We start from the raw sequence: 19,170 nt of genomic DNA on the forward strand, positions 1-19,170 counted from the left end.
CCCCCCAAAAAAAATCCCTGACCTAAGAAGAGGCATTCCCCACTCTCAGGAGTCAATGAATGCCTCTTCCAAATAGAGACCATCCTCCATCTCTCCTTTGCAGTAGGGAATGCTGCTCCTTACAGTCGGGGTGAGGAACCTGTCAGCCTTCCAGATGTAGCTGGACTCCAGCTCCCATCATTCCTGGCCATTTGGGTGTGCTAGCTGGGGGGCTGATGGGAGCCTATCAACATCTGGAGGGCCGAAAGCTCGCCACCGTTTCATCACATGGTTTTTAAGGCTACAGTCTTCCCCGATGTGTACGGGAGGTAAAACTGCATAAGCAATGAATGTACTTGATCACAGGGGGATGGATGAGGGCCTGGAAGCAGGGGTCTCCCCAGCCTCACTTGTGCTCTCTGCCAATCAACCCTGGTTTTGTTTAATCAAGGTGAAACTGTATCCCCTCCACCCTTCGGATCGAATTAAGCTTTAAAGAGGAAAGGGGGGCTTTTACAGTGGACTGGTATATATACCTGTTTCAATGACCATGTGACAAGGGGAAGATTGCTCAGGATTGCCATGATACATATGCCTGATGGGAGAATCCCACCGGGGTTCTATAGAGCTCTCCCTTCCACACACAGACGCAGGTCATGCACCCACAAACATGAAGCCCTTCAGGGCATCACATGCAGATCCCTACTAGCCTGTGACTCCCTCTACCCAGACTCCTCCCACTCTTGAGCATTAACAGCCTGTGGGGTTTGGGATGGGGGCAGTGGGTGCAAAAACAGGGTCCTTTCACCAGTCACCAGCCAGGCATGTTGCTGCGCATTTAGTATACCCAGCTGAGGGGCAGCACGGTGTGGGTATGCAGGGACAAATAAGAATTCAAAGTGGGGAGGGAGCGGAATCTCCTTCCATACACACAGGGGAAGGCAAAGATATTGCACACTGCTACAACCCGGAAATCAACAATCTTTAGCATGCTGGAAGTGGGAACAATCTCCCTAGTAAGGGTGGGGGACCTGTGGACCCCCCCAAATGTCAGTGTCTTCTTCAAGCCACCTAGAAGTTTTGTTTTGTTTTGAGCGGTATATACACAACTTCTAAATAAGTGAATGAAGCATATCTGGAGAACCACTGGATCCCCACCCCTGATGAAACCAAACTCCTGAACTATCTTCACACCTCTTCTTTCCCTGTCATTCTCTCTCACAACAAGACTGTTCACTTACAAAAGCTTTTTGTTTTTTTAAAGTCACTGTGAGTTTCGAACTTGCATAAGGCTGTTGACCACGCCTTTGGCTTGAAGACAATCATACCTGTGTTTTAAACGTGGCGTCATTATTTTGGGGCCGTGATACGCTGTTATGTTAAGATTCCTTTCGTGTTACAAATCAATCATACCTGTGTTTTTAAAGTGGTATTATTATTATTTCTGGATCACGATATGCTGTTATGTTAAGATTCCTTTCTGGATGCAAATGAGTCATGTATCTATGGTGCTCTCATGTTTCCTGCCTCGTATGATTTCTAAACTATCAATGCCTTTTGGTGGGGGGGGGAGATGTGGGGGCACAATGAAAGTATTTGCACTTATGGCACTGTTTACTCATGCATGCACTGTGATTTGTCTATATAGATATAGATATGTATTTACCTCTTATATTGCTTGGGTTCAAATAATCATCTGTCCTGTGTATACGTGGTGGTGTCCTCAATTTCAGTCCTGATGGCCGCATAGGGATTTTTCACGGTTCTGCCATGAACAAGGTGCTCAAATAATAATAATAATAATAATAATAATAATAATAATAATAATAATAATAATATTTATACCCCGCCCATCTGGCTGAGTCTCCCCAGCCACTCTGAGAGGCTTCCAATCAAGTGTTAAAAACAATACAGCATCAAATATTAAAAACTTCCCTAAACAGGGCTGCCTTCAGATGTCTTTTAAAGAGAAGATAGCTGCTTATTTCCTTCACATCTGAAGGGAGGGCGTTCCACAGGGCAGGTGCCACTACCGAGAAGACCCTCTGTCTGGTTCCCTGTAACCTCATTTCTCACAGTGAGGGAACCACCAGAAAGCCCTCAGCACTGGATCTCAGTGTCCGGGCTGAACAATGGGGGTGGAGACACTTCTTCAGGTATACAGGACCGAGGCCGTTTAGGGCTTTAAAGGTCAGCAGCAACACTTTGAATTGTGCTTGGAAACGTACTGGGAGCCAATACAGATCTCTAATGCAGCATAAGGCCCTTAATGAGACCCAAAAGCCTCCCCCTAAATCATAACCTCCCCGCACCCCATTAGCAAACAGTTGCTAATGGCAGCAGCACCATTAGGACCTTAATTCATGGCCCCACAGCCGGGGGAATAGCAGCGGGGGGACACAGACCACAAACAACAACCACAGACTTTCAGATGGTGGAGGAATGACAGCGTGGCAGGAAACAAACACAGCGTTATCACCTGACACAGGTATATCAAAGCTGATGCCTGTTGCCTTGACTTGAGAGGGGGCCATAGGACAGCGACAGAGCATCTGCCTTGCATGTGCAAAGTCCCAGTTCAATCCCTGGCATCTCCAGGTGGGGCTGGGAAGGACCTTCAGTCTGAAGCCCTGGAGAGCCACTGCCGGTCAGTGTAGACAATCCTGAGCCAGGTGAACCTGGGGTCTGACTCCGTATAAAGGCAGTTTCCTAAAGTGGGAGTGAAGGAGCAGTAAGCCTTGGCACAACACCTTGCTCCCTCCCAGGAAAGGGTTGGGGAACCTTTTAGAGCCCAAGGGCCACATTCCCTTCTGAGCCAGGGGCAAAAGAATTGAGATAGTTTCTGCACACACAGCTATTATTATCCTCCGTCCAGGCACACTAGAGGCCAAGAATGCACTCCAGCCAAGCAAATACACTTGTGGAGGATGTGAAGCAGGGCCACTGAAGGATGTGGCTTTGGGAGAGATCCAAGGGCCAGGTAGAGAGTCTTGGAGGGCCGCATTCAGCCTCCAGGCTTGAGGTTCCCCACCCCGCCAGTGGTAAACCATAACTAATGGTTTGTTGCAAACACAGAGCTAGCTCCCTATGAGCGAGCAAAAGCAACAAACCACAAGCCTTGGTATAGTGTTGCCTCTGAACCAGGGATTGTGGTTTGTTTTACTCCCTTAGTCCAGTGGTGCAGCGCAGACCAGGCCCTGAGGCACAGGCAGAGGAAGGGTTGGCATGTCAACAGCTGGGGGGGAGAGCATGGGGTTCTCTATGGGTGGCATCGAGCCCCACCCCCAAACCTGGGACCAGTACCCAACCTTTCCCCAACAGCAGTTCCGAAAGTAGTTTGATCCAATGTAGGAATGCAAATATCCAGAGTGTCGGGCCAGGTGGGATTCTATGAGGAATTATAAAATATGCATCAAGCCATTGTGTCCACGATGAATGCATTGGGTTTGATACATTGGCAATAATTTCTGATCAAATCCCACAACCCTCTGCATCTCTGGCCATTTCCTCTACTGTTCCATTTCTCTTTCTTGACCAGTCACGTACACTGCCAGTTGCTTCGCCAGGCAGGCATCCTTCGCCAGGGTCATCAAAGTGGGTAGTTTCGTTGATGTAGCTTTTCTGATAGGTTAATCCCAGGCTGTTAATCTTAGGGCCAGGAAACAGGTTTCACATGAAGGTGATAATGATCGCTATCTTCCTGGCCATCCTTCTTATCATGTATATTGCTTTGTTTATCACCTCCCAGGGTTGCCAAATGCACTCCTTTGTAGTTCTGTTTAATTTACCCCATGCTTAATTAGTTTTGGTAGTTTAACTTTGTCCCCACCTGGGGTTTGTTGAAATGCTCAGAAGAAATCTGATTGGTTCTTACGAACACTCTGTAAAAGTTCCTTTGTGAATAAAACGACCTGGGCCGAGGGGTGCAGAGGGAGGCACAGATTATTATACGCACCCTTCCCAGAGTCTTGCTGGTTCAAGCCTCTGTGGGTATTCTTATTAATCAGAGTTCATTCCTTCCTTTGCTTTGGGAACACCTCAATCCAAAAGCAAGGAAAGCCCAGCACCTGCTTGCAAAAAATCAGGAACCTTTCAAGACCACCCTGTTTGAATAAATCCCTCGTGGCAGGGAGGGCCAGATTGCAGAGGGGCCCAACTCAACAGAATGCCGCAGAAGATTTGGTTAGCACGGGTGGCTAACTATGGCTTCTTCCACACCTACACTGCTCATGCAGTGTGTGCTTTGCTAAACAAATTCTCTCAGGATGCTCCCACCTGCTGTAAATTTTATTGAACAAAACGTTTGGCTTTCTAAGGGGCTCCCCTGCCTCGTTCAAAATTAGGCTGTCCACACGCAGACCAGTCTCAGAAACAGTCGAGAGACATGTCTGCTTTCTTCCTGCTCAGCCTCGGTCTGGATTGGGCCCGGGCCCAGAGCTATCACTGCATGTCTTCCCAGTTTAGAAGACCCGGAGACTACATACTGGGCGGCTTGTTCCCTTTCACGGTGCTCACCTCCAACGTGACGGAACGGACCCTGCCTGACATTTACAACTGTGAGAGGTAAGGCAGCAAACATGGCAAGGACGTAGCGATGGTTGGGGAGGTGGTGATGCAGAAACCCCTGCCTTGTGTGTGGCTGGACTTAACTGAACGAAGAGTTACTTCCATTGCTCCACTCCCTTTTGGCTCTGGCCACCCCCAGCCCGTGGCAAATGGCCCCTACGCACCATCAGGGCTGAAAGAATGCCAGATTAATTGTCAACGGGAAACTATGGAGTAGATTTGAATGCTGTCCCCAATTAACTAGGCAGCTTTTTAAAGTAAAATTATTCAAAATGCAAGTGTCAACAAGACCTTCCTGAAGACTTTCCTTTTTTTCCAATGAGCCTTTTAAGTTGCTTTCTTTCCCTGTATCAGAATCATTTTTAAGATAGTTCTTCAATGTCATAATAAAAGCAAAGACTGGGAATGGGAGTCGCTTTCTTAACCTGGGAATTTCCCCCCTTCTCACACATTTATACATTTAGGGTTTTGCTATTCTCTGAAATGTTATTTGCATGTGTTTTAAGGGTTTTGTAAGCTGCCTCGGGAGGGCAGGGTGCCCTGAAAGGTTAAACAAAACAAAAGTTGGCAAGACCATTCGCATCATGGATTGTAATACAGCACAAATTTTACAGCAGCAACAGTTCAGTCTAGGAACCAACAGCGGAACGGATTCCTGCATTGCAAGAGGTTGGACTAAACAGGTCCGTGCCAACTCTACTGCTCTATGATAATAATAATAATAATAATAATAATAATAATAATAATAATAATAATAATAATAAATTATTTATATCCCGCCCTCCCCAGCTGAAGCCGGGCTCAGAATGGCTAACAACAATAAAAGTAACACAATTTACATAAAATCCCAATCAATTAAAATGCATTCTAAAATCAAGTCATTCTAAAATCAATTCAAAATCAAATTAATGGGCAACCATTGGGCTAGAGTTCTGTGAGGGTTACAGAAGGAGAGGGTCAGACTGTGCCCTGGCCAAAGGCCTGGTGGAACAGCTCTGTCTTGCAGGCCCTGCGGAAGGATGTCAAGTACTGCAGGGCCCTAGTCTCTTGTGACAGAGCATTTCACCAGATCGGGGCCACGGCCGAAAAAGCCCTGGCTCTGGTTGAGGCCAGCCTAACCTCCCTGTGGCCCGGGATCTCCAAGATGTTTTTATTTGAAGACCGTAAGGTCCTCCGTGGGACATAGCAGGAGAGGTGGTCCCGTAGGTACAAGGGTCCTAGGCTGTATGGGGCTTTAAAGGTGAAAACCAGCACCTTGAACCTGATCCTGTACTCCACCGGGAGCCAGTGCAGCTGGTATAGCACCGGGTGAATGTGATCCTGCGGTGAGGACCCCGTAAGGAGTCTTGCCGTGGCATTCTGCAGCCACTGGAGTTTCTGGGTCAGTCTCAAGGGCAGCCCCACGTAGAGTGAGTTACAATAATCAAGTCTGGAGGTGACCGTCGGGTGGATTACAGTGGCTAGGTCAGGGCGAGAGAGGTAAGGAGCCAACTGCTTAGCTTGGCGGAGATGAAAAAATGCCGCCCTTGTTATTGCTGTGATCTGCGCCTCCATGGAAAGGTGTCGAAGACACCCAAACTCTTAACGGACAGTGCTGGGACTAAGTGTGCCCTCACAAGAGATGGGAGTTGCCCCCCCAATCCCATATCGTCCTGACCCACCAAAGGACCTCTGTCTTCGAAGGACAGTCTTCAACCGGCTCCCACGTAACCATCCAGCCTATGTAATACAGGACAGGATGAAAAGGAGCAGCAATTCAGTTATGCTTAAGAGCTCCGACCAGCCTCAAACAGACTGATTAAAAGTGGGTGTAAACCGAAAAGCCTTCAGAGACAGCCAGTGTGCTGTAGAGATTAGAGTGCTGGACTAGGACGTGGGAGACGAGAGTTCAAGTCCCAGCTCAGGCATGAAACTCTCTGGGTGTGTCCCTGGGGCGGTTGCTGCCTCTCGGCCTGACATACTTCCCTGGGTTGTTGTGAGGATTAATTGGGGAAGGGAGGGGTGAACCATGGACTCCGCCTTGAGCTCTTTAGAAAGAAAGGTGAGGTAGAAAATCAGTAAATAAATATACAGTGCCTATTTAAAAACAATCAACCCCTTCCGCCTACCCATATCCGTGCCCCCAACCCACATTGTTAAATAAATAACTATTTTTAATTATTATTTATACTCCGCCGTTTCTGGTTCAGAAAACCGGGCTCAGGGCGGCTAACCACAAATTTAAAACACTTAATTGATGCAAGAAAAAAACAGCATAAAATACAGTATAAAACGTGAATAATAATAAATTCAGAATTCAAAAATCAATTTAGGGGGGGAAATCCATCCAATAAACATTAGGTGATCACCAGGGCTAGCTGGCTAAATTAGTCCTATCTGGGCCAGTGGGGAGACCAGGGGAGAATTAGCTGTGGGATCCCAGAGCAGGTAATCTCCATAAAAAGGGAAGGGGGAGGGAAGGAAGGAAGGAAGGGGAATAAAAGATCAGGCTAAGTTCAAATTGAAATCCAGGCGGAATAGCTCTGTCTTACAGGCCCTGCGGAAGGAAGCTAAATCCTGCAGGGCCCTGGTCTCATGGGACAGGGCATTCCACCAGGTCGGAGCCATCACTGAGAAGGCCCTGGATGGGTCCCTAGTCACTCTGGAGAGAGGCATTTTAGGGGGTCACAGGTAGTGGCAGGAGAATAGAATCTTAGAGTTGGAAGGGAACCCAAGGCTCATCTAGTCCAACCCCAGGCACTGCAGGAATATCAGCTAAAGCATCCATAGACAGATGGCCATCTGTCCTCTGCTTGAAAACCTCTAAGGGAGGAGAGTCTACAACCTCCTGAGAGAGACTCTTCCATTGCCGAACGGGGAAGAGAGGGACCAGTAACTTGCCATCCATCAGTTATCTCAAGCTAACATCCCTTTTCGCCACCTAGACCAAAAGCAGAAGGGCACAAATTGTGCAGGGGCAGGGCTACCCCTGAAGCTCCCAGGCATGTTTTTGTGCACCTTCCTGCAATCAGGAGCCCACTCAGGGGAGCTTCTAAAGGCAAGCCAGTGTGCTCCTGATCAGGGTTCCAGCCAGCCACCTAGGCTGTCTTCCAGGACGCTCTGTTCCACCACTTCCCCCAGTTTTATTAAACCTCGGCAGGTTAACAGCATTCCCTGCTCACTTGGTTGTTGCACATGTCTTCGGGGAGCAGAGATGTTGCCTCCTTCGGGGGTCTCTCCCCCCCTCCAATGAGCACTTCTGTACTTCTGCACACTTTGGGGTTCCCCCCCAAGCCTCTGACACCTCTTTGCATGGGGGTGGTGCAGTTTGGGATATGTGAGAGACTGGCACTCAACCCTGCATGTTGCCAATAGAGAGACCGCCATCTCCCCTGTTCTGTCCTCTGTCTCCCAGGCTTTATGCTGCCGGTCTGGTCTGGGCCCTTGGGATGAAGATTGCCATTGAGGAGATCAACAACTCCACCACGCTGCTGCCAGGGATCCGCCTTGGCTACGATATCTACGACACCTGCATGGAACCGGTGGTCACCCTCCAGCCCAGCCTGCTCTTCCTGTCCAGAGCAGGCACAAACAGCATCGGGATCCTTTGCAACTACACAGACTACCAGACCCGGGTGACGGCTGTCATTGGGCCTCACGACTCAATGCTCTCTTCGGTGACAGCCAAGCTGTTCGGCTTCTTCCTGATCCCGCAGGTAGAATAACCATAAGAGCAAATGAACCCTCATGAGAATAATAATACCATATTTTTTGCTCTATAAGACTCAAATTTTCGCACCTAAAAAGTAAGGGGAAATGTGTGTGCGTCTAATGGAGTGAATCCAGGCTGCGCAGCTATCCCAGAAGCCAGAACAGCAAGAGGGATTGCTGCTTTCGCTGCACAGCGATCCCTCTTGCTGTTCTGGCTTCTGAGATTCGGAATATTTTTTTTCTTGTTTACCTCCTCCAAAGACTAGGTGCGTCTTATGGTCTGGTGCGTCTTATAGAGCGAAAAATACAGTAATAATGATTTATTATTTATACCCTGCCCATCTGGCTGAGTTTCAAAAGCCACTCTGGGCGGCTTCCAATCAAGTGTTAAAAACAATACAGCATTAAATATTAAAAACTTCCCAAAAAGGGCTGCCTTCAGATGACTTTTAAAGAGAAGATAGCTGCTTATTTCCTTCACATCTGAAGGGAGGGCGTTCCACAGGGCAGGCGCCACTACTGAGAAGACACCAGTGAGGCCCACCGCAAAATATTGCAGCGTAAAACGCACCTATTCCGTGTTTCAGGGTTGTCTCCAAATAAGGCCTACTCATTCATTCAATAGGTTTATTTGTTCTGGCCAAAGGACATGACCATTAGGTCAAAGCAGCGTTTCTCAAACTCGGGTGCCCAGCTGTTGTTGGACTACAACTCCCATAATCCCTAGCTATCAGAACCATTGGTCAGGGATGATGGGCATTATAGTCCAACCCAAATTTGAGAAACACTGCATTAAAGTTCACCCAGATACCAACATAGCAATAATATAGCGAACATCAGTAATAGAAAACAAGAAAAATCAGAAGTACCATCAGCTATCTCAACTTCAGATTAAACCTCAGAGTCCTCAGAACAATTTACAGCAATGTTCTCTCGCTCTCTCGGTCCAATCTTTCCTGCAACCAGTGCAAAAAGAGCCACTTTACGTGTTACAAGTTGTTAGTGGCCTGCAAAACAAACTGCCCTGTTTCATCCATGGTATTCCCGCTTCCATATATCAACAAAGGTTTAAAAATCTTGGATCCGGGTAGACCCATTGGAATTAATGGAGCTAAGTTAACCATGCGCATTAATTGCAGTGGGTCTAACTTTGAGTAGGTCTGGCATCGGCGCAAACTCCCAGGCTGAACTTTTATACCCACTTATCTTGGAGTTGAGCGACACGGGTGGCGCTGTGGGTTAAACCACAGAGCCTAGGACTTGCCGATCAGAAGGTCGGCAGTTCAAATCCCCGCGATGGGGTGAGCTCCCGTTGTTCGGTCCCTGCTCCTGCCAACCCAGCAGTTCGAAAGCATGTCAAAGTACAAGTAGATAAATAGGTACCGCTCCGGCGGGAAGGTAAACGGTGTTTCCGTGTGCTGCTCTGGTTCACCAGAAGCAGCTTAGTCATGCTGGCCACATGACCTGAAAGCTGTACGCCGGCTCCCTCGGCCAATAAAGCGAGATGAGCGCCGCAACCCCAGAGTCGGCCATGACTGGACCTAATGGTCAGGGGTCACTTTACCTTTACCTTTATCTTGGAGTTGGGCTGGGAGGGAAATGTGATCCGACTGCTCAGACTGAAACACAGCCACCTTTTGCAATACACACTTGGAACAAATGTTGCAATTGAGTTCTCCAGTCAAGCAATAAGTGCAAAGTGCATGTGCTAGGATCAAATGTGCCTGGTATTCCCGCTTCCATACATCAACCAAGGTTTCAAAATCTTGGATCCGGGTAGACCCATTGGAATTAATGGTGCTAAGTTAACCATGTGCATTAACTGCAGTGGGTCTAACTTTGAGTAGGTCTGGCATCGGCGCAAACTCCCAGGCTGAACTTTTATACCCACTTATCTTGGAGTTGGGCTGGGAGGGAAATGTGATCCGACTGCTCAGACCGAAACACAGCCACCTTTTGCAATACACACTTGGAACAAATGTTGCAATTGAGTTCTCCAGTCAAGCAATAAGTGCAAAAGTGCACGTGCTAGGATCAAGTGTGCATAAGAACGCATAAATTTGTGAAAATAGCATTCTATCAGGGGAACAGGCTTTGCAAAAATTTGTGTACGAGGCAAACCTGCATCCAAAGATACCTTCGTTCTGAAAAATGCAAACTAAAATGCTTATGAATTTTCATGAAGATTTTTTAAAAAATCAGATGGATGTGGAAATGTGGAGAACTGAAATGAAGCTTGGGTGTGGGGAAGAGAAATGGAAAGAAACTGAAATTAACATGATTCACCTGTTCCTATCTTGGGGTGAGACATTATGAACTCAACTGTGCCTCCGCCCGCCTTCCTTCCTTCCTTCCTTCCTTCCTTCCTTCCTTCCTTCCTTCCTTCCTTCCTTCCTTCCTTTGGGAGTCCCACAACATTGGGGGGGGGACAGGTTCCTAACCCTGGGCCCACACAAATCCAAACCTGCATGAGTGCTACCACCTTGTCAGGGACCCTATTTATTCATACATCTGCTTAGCCCTCTCCTTCATATGGTTTCAGGAGGCTGTAGAAGGCATAGGGCCCTTTATTTTTGTTGGAATGGCCAACTGCTGCAACTGGATTAGAACAGCCTTCCCCAGAAAGGGGCCCGCCAGACATTTTGGACTGCAACTCCCATGATGTAATGATTTTATTGATAAAAAGAGTAATAAGAAGCTTTGCCACTATTCTGTGTACAAAAGCACATGGTTTCAGTTATGCACTTTCTTAGACATCACTTAGACATGGACTTTGGTCCATATAAACACTCTACCCTTCTAAATATACCCAAGCTAAATCCTCCCTCGCCATTAATCCCGAAACAATAACAACACTGATCCTACTTACCCTGACACAAACCTTCCAAACACTCCCACCCCAAGTGATGGGATTTGCAGCCCCAAATATAGTGAGGGCACCAGCTTAGCTGAGTCCAGATTACATGATGGGAAATGTGTTAATGTGTTGTACCCAACCAACTTCTGCTTTAGAGCAGACCCATTGGAATTCATGGATCTCAGTTTGTCATGTCCATTAACTTCAATGGGTCTCCTCCATGTAGTATGATTGGACACAGCTCATTAATAGGGTATTGCTTGACATTCAATGTGGTTTTTAATTGCTGTAAGCCAGTGATGGCCAAACTTGGCCCTCCAGCTGTTTTGGGACTACAACTCCCATCATCCCTATCTAACAGGACCAGTGGTCAGGGATGATGGGAACTGTAGTCCCAAAACAGCTGGAGGGCCAAGTTTGGCCACCACTGCTGTAAGCAGCCATGGGGAGTTGGTCTCTTTGGAATGGCGGCCTGCAAAGTCACCACATAAATTAAACATTGGTACGATTGTGGCCTTCAGATCAGCTATGGAGCCACCATGGAGGCCCTGAACAACCAGGAGCTGTATCCCTCTTTCTTGCGGACTGTGCCCAGCGACAAGAGACAGCTGGAAGCCATGGTCCAGCTCCTGCAGGCTTTCAAGTGGAATTGGATCGCGATCATTGGCAGCAACGATGAATATGGCCGTGGAGGCCTCAGCCTTTTGTCGTCCATGGTGGCCAGCAAACAGATCTGCATCGCCTTCGAGGGGCTGATCCCAGCCGACGTGTCCAACCCGAGCCTCCAAGTGAAAATGAGGCAGACGATCCAGGCAATCAACGAGTCCAAAGTCAACGTCATCGTCCTCTTCGCCAGCGACCGGCCTGTCCGGGCTTTCTTCAAGCGGTGCTTGGAGCTGGGGCTGAGCCAGAAGGTGTGGTTGGCCACCGAAGCCTGGGTGATGTCCGACGTGGTCACCTCTGTGGGCAAGATCCAAGCCATTGGGACAGTCATCGGCTTCGTCATAAAGGGGGGGACAGTCCCTGGCTTCGAGGAGTACGTCTACAGACTTTTAGAGCTGACCCAAGAGGACGGCTTCTGCAACACATCCCAGGAGGAAGTGGACAAGATGGACTCCGATGTCCTGGGACCGCAATGCTGGCAATGCAACTACATCTCTCGCCGAAACATCACCGCGGTGCTCAAGCACCGGCAGACGTACGCTGTCTATACCGCAGTGTACAGTGTGGCTCACGCACTCCACAACTTGTTGTGCTCCCAGAGAGGGACGTGTCATAAGGGTAACATCAAATCTTGGAAGGTAGGTGAGAGGCAGTCAGCTGCCCATCGACTGATAATACAGTGAGGCCTGGTGACCTGTTTTCGCCCGCGTGGTTTGAAATTGTTATTATTTATTATACTTTTTAGTAACACAAAACAACTTAACAACAATAACTAGCGCATGCATTAACACCAGCGTATAACCAAACAATCTCAAACACATCCATATTTTCAAAAGCCAGTATTAAAACATCCCACGCTCTGAAGAAGGCCACAGATCGTTAAAAGTCAAAGGCCTGGAAGAAAACAAATGTTTTTGCCTGGTGCCTAAAGATAGGAGATGATGGTGGCAGACAAGCCTCCCTGGGGGGAGTATTCCACAAGCGGGGAGACACCACTGAAAAGGTTCATTCTCATCCTGCCACCCTCCAGACCTCCTGTGCACATGGGGGCACATGGAGAAGGGCGTCATACAGTGATCACATGATCAGATTGGTTCATATGGGGAGATGCGGTCCTTGAGGTATTGAGGTCCTGGGTCTTTCAAGGCTTTATAGGTCAAAACCAGCACCTTGAATTGGCAGCCAGAAACTGATTGGCAGCCGGTGCAGTTGGGCCTCGATTGGCGTTATATGCTCAAACTGTCTTGCTCCGAAGAGCAACCTGGCTGCCAAATTCTGCACCGGCTGCTGTCCATTACAGTGGTACCTTGAGTTAAGAACTTAATTCATTCTTGAGGTTTGTTCTTAACCTGAAACTGTTCTTAACTTGAAGCACCACTTTAGCTAATGGGGCCTCCTGCTGCTGACGCGCCACCGGAGCACAATTTCTGTTCTCATCCTGAAGCAAAGTTCTTAACCCGAGGTAATATTTCTGGGTTAGCAGAGTTTGTAACCTGAAGTGTCTGTAACCCGAGGTACCACCGTGCATGACTTGGCCAAAACAACCTTTGGACCAAACAGGAAACGGGTTTGCTTAATTAGGCCCAAAGGCCAGAGGTCCCCCAACCTGCACTAAAAGCATCCTGGCAATGGGATAATGCCCCCAAGCACACCCGATAACAGCAGGGCAGTTTAAGAGCCACAGGGCAGGCTGAGTGGCACACACAGCTTTGTTCTGCCACGCTTTGCCACCTGATATGGCTGCCTTGCTTTGGCTAACAGTAGGGCCAACCTTGCAGAGAAGTGGTTAGTGCAGGCAAGGGGACATGGGATTAGGGGTCCAAGGGTGGGGGGACACGGGAGTTAGCACAGGACCCACCCACAGCCACCTTTTCCTTCCATCCAGCTGCTGGACAAACTGAAAGGCGTCCATTTCAACATCTCCAACCAGCTGCACCATTTCGAAGATTACGGCAGCATCAACCTCGGCTATGAGGTCATTGGCTGGAGGTGGCGGGACAGTGGGATTGAGCACATCACCCTCGGGAACTTCAACACAAAACTGAACATCAATACATCCGTGGTCCAGTTTCACACAGAGGATGGAAAGGTAAAGAGAGAGGGGGAGGAATGCAACAAAGGAGTACAGTAAAGTGAGTGATCTCTTTGCTTGCTTCCCACCCACAAATGTCCCCACACTAATTATCTGTCTGATCTATTTGTTTCTCAAAGTTGTATCCTGCCGTTCCTCCAAGGCAACAAGCTAGATATGCTAAGGCAGTGTGCCCAACATGTATTTAAAACACGATCCCCACTCCCCCAATAATTCTGGAAATGGTAGCTTACCCCTCGGCACCCATAACAAACTCAGCTACAATTCCCAGCACCCATATCTAATGACAGTTCCCAGGATTCTTATTTGGGGTGTGTGTGTGATTTAAATTTGTGGTGTGCATGCAGGCCAGATACAATTAATTTGTCCAGACAAAGGAACACAGGAAGCTGTCCTATACTGAGCCAGAAACGTTCAGTATTTGCCTGCACTGACTGGCAGTGACAGACCTTAAGGTCTTCAGGTTGTGGGTTCGAACCCCACATTGGATGAAAGATTCATGTGTTGTGGAGAGTTGGACCAGATGATTCTCGGGATCCCGTCCAACTCTGTGATTCTATGATCCAGGATTTCAGACCCGAGTTGTTCTGAGTCCTCCCTGGGGGTTGAAGCTGGGGCCTTTTTGTATGCAAAGCAGATGCTCTACTACTGAGCTATGGCCTTTCCCCCAGGAAGGGGGAGCAGGAAGATGGAGGGGAGAAGGAATGGTATAAGGAGCTTGCAGAGAACAAGGGCGAAAGATGAGCAAAGGGACCAGCAAGAGAGAAGGAAAAGAAGATAGCTCTGCAGGAGGTAGACATTTAATGCTAACATCGGTCGCTCTCCCTTCTGCTTAGGCACCCATCTCTGAGTGCCTTACGACATGTCAGGCTGGGCAGATCCGTCGGATGAAGGGTTTCCACCTCTGCTGCTACGACTGCATTGACTGCGAGAGGGGCACTTATTGCAGTTCTCCAGGTGAGAAGGTTTGGGGCCTTGGGGTGACTTCCCTGCATCACACTCAGAGATCGCAGAGAATTCTGACAGATATATGAGCAGCAATTGCTGGTGTTCATTTATCCACCCCGTATCCAGAACGGAAATCAATCCAGCAGATTCTATTGGTATTTGCTTGTTGTTTTTGGGCTGCAAACGGTACGTAATTGGCAATGCCCCCTTTGCGTTGAAATGAATGATGTGGAACAACATAATTCATTACGTAATCAATCATGACATCCATTGGTTAAGTAAAATTCTGCCACAGCAGGCAGGGATACGAGACGCAATCATTTGTGTTGCAAGCAGAACTGCAGCAGAACAGAAACAGCCTTGCATGTGATGTAATTGGGTTGGAAGAGAAATTGATTCCTTCTTTACATCCCTGGCTACAGTCACTCTTGGTGAGAGGAGATGGGGGTGGACAGCTCAGTTTATTCCTTATCTGTGTCAGTTCCATGTTTGTTCATTCCTGAGTCGGCTGCACCCCACTTCTGCATTAATCTGCTCAAGTTTTCGGTAAAAAAATAAGGTTGTATTAAATACTTATCTTTCTCACCAAAACCACTGCTACTAGTCAAAATAGATGCTTTCCATGAAACCAAAAACTTGATTCCAGTTAAAATTTCACTCCCCACCTGGATAAAATGGTTTCACCACCATAGGAAGCTGCCTCATACAGAGCCAGACCATTGGCTCCATCTGTTGCTGTACTATCTACACTGACTGGCAGCAGCTGCCCAGGGTTTTAGACAAGGGACCTTTCCCTGGGCTATGTGGAGATGCCAAGGCTTGAACCTGGGACCTTCGGCATGCAAAGCTGGTGTTCTACCACTGAATTACAACCCTCCTCTTAAAATATTGGTACAGAGAAAGCTGTATTATATAGAGTCAGACCATTGGCTCTTTTAGCTTAGTCTACCCTGACTGGAGTGGGACGTGGGTGGCGCTGTGGGTTAAACCACAGAGCCTAGGGCTTGCCGATCAGAAGGTCGGTGGTTCGAATCCCCGCGACGGGGTGAGCTCCTGTTGCTCGGTCCCTGCTCCTGCCAACCTAGCAGTTCGAAAGCACATCTAAGTGCAAGTAGATAAATAGGTACCGCTCTGGTGGGAAGGTAAAACGGCGTTTCCGTGCACTGCTCTGGTTTGCCAGAAGCAGCTTAGTCATGCTGGCCACATGACCCGGAAGCTGTACGCCAGCTCCCTTGGCCAATAAAGCAAGATGAGCACCACAACCCCAGAGTCAGCCACGACTGGACCTAATGGTCAGGGGTCCCTTTACCTTTACCCTGACTGGATCAGCACTCCAGGGTTTCAAGCAGGAGTCTCACCCGGCTCTACCTAGAGAGGATGCAAATGCAACCTGGGAGCTGTTGCATGAAAGCCAGGCACTCTGGCCCTTCCCCAGGAGGACACCCCCTTGCTTGCAAAATGTACAGCTGCCTCCCTGCTCTTTTACAGAGGACACAACCTGCACCGCCTGCCCCACGGAACAGTGGTCCCCTGGACGCAGCACACGGTGTTACGACCGCAGCGAAAAGTATCTGTTCTGGTCCGAGCCTCTGGCCATCATCTTGGTAGCCTTGCTGATATTCGCGGTGACTCTCACCTGCCTCTCGGGGTCCCTGTTTCTGAGGAACCTCCACACCCCCGTGGTGCAGGCTGCCGGGGGAGCCATGTGCCTCGTGGGCCTCCTCTGCCTGGCCCTGATGTGCCTCAGCTGCGGCCTCTACATCGGCAAGCCCAGCCCGACCGTCTGCCTGTTGCAGCAGCCCTCTTTTGCCTTGTGCCTCAACCCTTGCTTCTCCACCATCACGGCCAAGGCCCTCCAGATCATGCTGGTGAACGACTTTGCAAGCAGCCGCCGCGGTTTCCTGCACAACCTGATCCAGAGGCGGCCGTGGGCCATCGTGGCCTTGTGCTTTCTGGGTGAAAGCGCCCTCTGCCTTGGGTACATCTATGTCAACCCGTCCACTCCGGGCAAGAACTACAAGCTCTTGGCCACCCAAGTCCTCATCCAGTGCAGGATAACGTCCTGGGCTGCCTTCGCCATCATGCATGGGAACAACAGCCTCCTGGCCTTCACCTCGTTCCTCTGCACCTTCATGGTGCAGACGTCTCCCAAGAAGTACAACATCGCCCGCAGCATCACCTTCGCCATGCTCGCTTACTTCATCGCCTTGATCTTCTTCATCCCCACCTACGCCACCGTGGGGCTAGAGTACCAGCCCGCCGTGCAGGTGAGCGCCATGCTCATGTGTGCTACAGGGCTGCTCGCGGCTTATTACCTCCCCAAGTGCTACATCCTGCGTTTCAAGCCGGACTGGAACACGGTGGACTATTTCCAAGATTACGCCAAAGAGGCGACGCAGGAAAACGACCCCAAAAATTAGGGGTCGTAGCCGATGCTAGTCCTACCCACACAGGAAACCCGCTGAAGTTAAGGGGCATGGCTAACTTAGGCCTGGTTGGTTCAACGGGTCTACTTTGAGGAGGACTTGGTCAGAGGCAACCCAAGCAGAAGTCTCTGAAGCAGGAAGGGGAGTCTCTCCTTTGATGGGGTTAACAGCATGACTTGTATCGCTGCCCTAGTATAGAAGCTTTTATAGGTGCGTGTTTTTATTTTGTTGAGTTAGACGTAGATACAGATTTGTCTTGATGGGATAGACTCCTTAGAGAGGCCTTGCATTCTAGTCCTCCTGCTCAGGGTTGGCAAGCCAGAGTTAGAGATGGGAAAAGCATCCGCAAACGACAAAAATGTCTCCTCTCCACTTTCTTCTTAGTCCTTAGAACACTCATGCAATCTTGGACTGGAACCTATATATGTCTCACAGAGATGGCTTACTCACAGTTGTCTCCAACCCTGTCCTATTCTGCTCCGCGAATGGGAAGCTGCCTTAGCATCTATGCATGGCATTTCGTTAGATTTGAAACAGATTGCTTCAAAGCCAACAAAAACTATGTTTAAGGTGTACCTTTAACCCAGCGCCTTTACAGAGAGGAGTTGCCTGCTTCAGATAGATGCTCGCAATGAAATCTTCTTTTGAAGCATATAATTTGGGCCTTGCTTAGTGGTGTCTTATGTCTAGTTAGAAATTATTGTCCATGTTGCAGGAAAAAGCCTCTTGAATTATATCCCTGTAACATGGAGACTAATGGATTGACAACGGAGGTGGAGATCTTATGGTGGCTAACAGATTAAGGGTTGTCTCCAACGTTGGACTCACTCAGAGGGGACCCACTGAAATCAATGGGCATGGCAAACCTAGGTGCATTAATTTCAATGAGTCTACTCTGAGTAGGACATCATTGGAGGTTTATTTTTTTAAGACGGCAAGGACAACTATTCCTGCATCCACTGCTCTGTGCTGAGGTCTCCCTACACGCAGCTTACATTCGTCAAATCTAGTTTAAGATGTTTATTTGGACATAATGGACTGTCTTATTGATTTATACATTTAAACTGGGATTGGTGGGATAGTCTTACTGTTAATTTCTGCTGGCAGTGTTTTTTACCTCTTTCTGTTACATTTGCAAATAAAAAACATATTTTAAAAAGAATTTGTCTTTATACCTAATCAGGGCTGTGTCAAGTAGCTGCACACCCCATCACTGCACATGCTGCCTTGACACAATTAGCTACACTGCTTAGTGAGCTCTGATCCACAAATATTACATTTACCTGTATGAATATTCTATCTAAAACTATTTGCTAACGAAGATTCATCTTTTAAACAGTTGATTCCATCCGGATATACTGTCTTGGACATCATCCATTGAAAGGCGTTGTAGTGTTCCCCACCAGCAATTCATTTGGTTGACTACTTCTTGGTTATGGACTGATATATATATTATTTTGAAGCTGAGGAGTTGTAAATTTTGGATGCCATTCTACTACTATAATAACACAGCTACTATATTCATTAGTCACGTGTTGTGGCTGTATTTGAGCAGATTGACACACACACACACACACACCCCGGCATCTGCTCGTGTGGGATGGAAGCCTTTGCATCTACAGTTGTATGTGTGAAATAGCTGTGCATCTGGCGGCTCAGCTCATATGTCACACAAGGCTACTAAAGGGTGAGACTAGTCAACAGGTGTGACATTGGAGGTGTGGCCATTATGCATTGGGACACACACATGGGAACCTCTGCATAGGGGTGCAGAAGAGTTAAAATTCCCATTCATCAGTGTCAGGGGCTGGGCTAAGGAGGAATGGTGGGGACTGCCCCACCTTCTCCTGACCCTTCCTGAGAAGAGGAGGACAGTATAGATTTAGATCAGTGGTTTGCAGAAGGGCATAGTTCAGAGGGCAGAAGCTGGGAAATATTGGAAGAGGAAC

General features: G+C 48.3%; 1 protein-coding gene across 1 annotated transcript; it reads left to right on the top strand.

Moving 5' to 3' along the window:
* Positions 1 to 3,719: 3,719 nt before the first annotated feature.
* Positions 3,720 to 18,383, top strand: TAS1R3 (taste 1 receptor member 3). The gene is made up of 6 exons (XM_081923555.1): positions 3,720 to 4,542; positions 7,940 to 8,240; positions 11,614 to 12,393; positions 13,641 to 13,844; positions 14,684 to 14,804; positions 16,284 to 18,383. Exons 1-6 carry the CDS (start codon positions 4,364 to 4,366, stop codon positions 17,213 to 17,215), a joined length of 2,517 nt encoding a protein of 838 aa, XP_081779681.1. The 5' UTR covers positions 3,720 to 4,363; the 3' UTR covers positions 17,216 to 18,383.
* The last annotated feature ends 787 nt before the right edge of the window (positions 18,384 to 19,170 follow it).

This window comes from Podarcis melisellensis, assembly GCF_964234715.1.
Source record: "Podarcis melisellensis genome assembly, chromosome: 8".
NCBI classification, from domain to species: Eukaryota; Metazoa; Chordata; class Lepidosauria; order Squamata; family Lacertidae; genus Podarcis; species Podarcis melisellensis.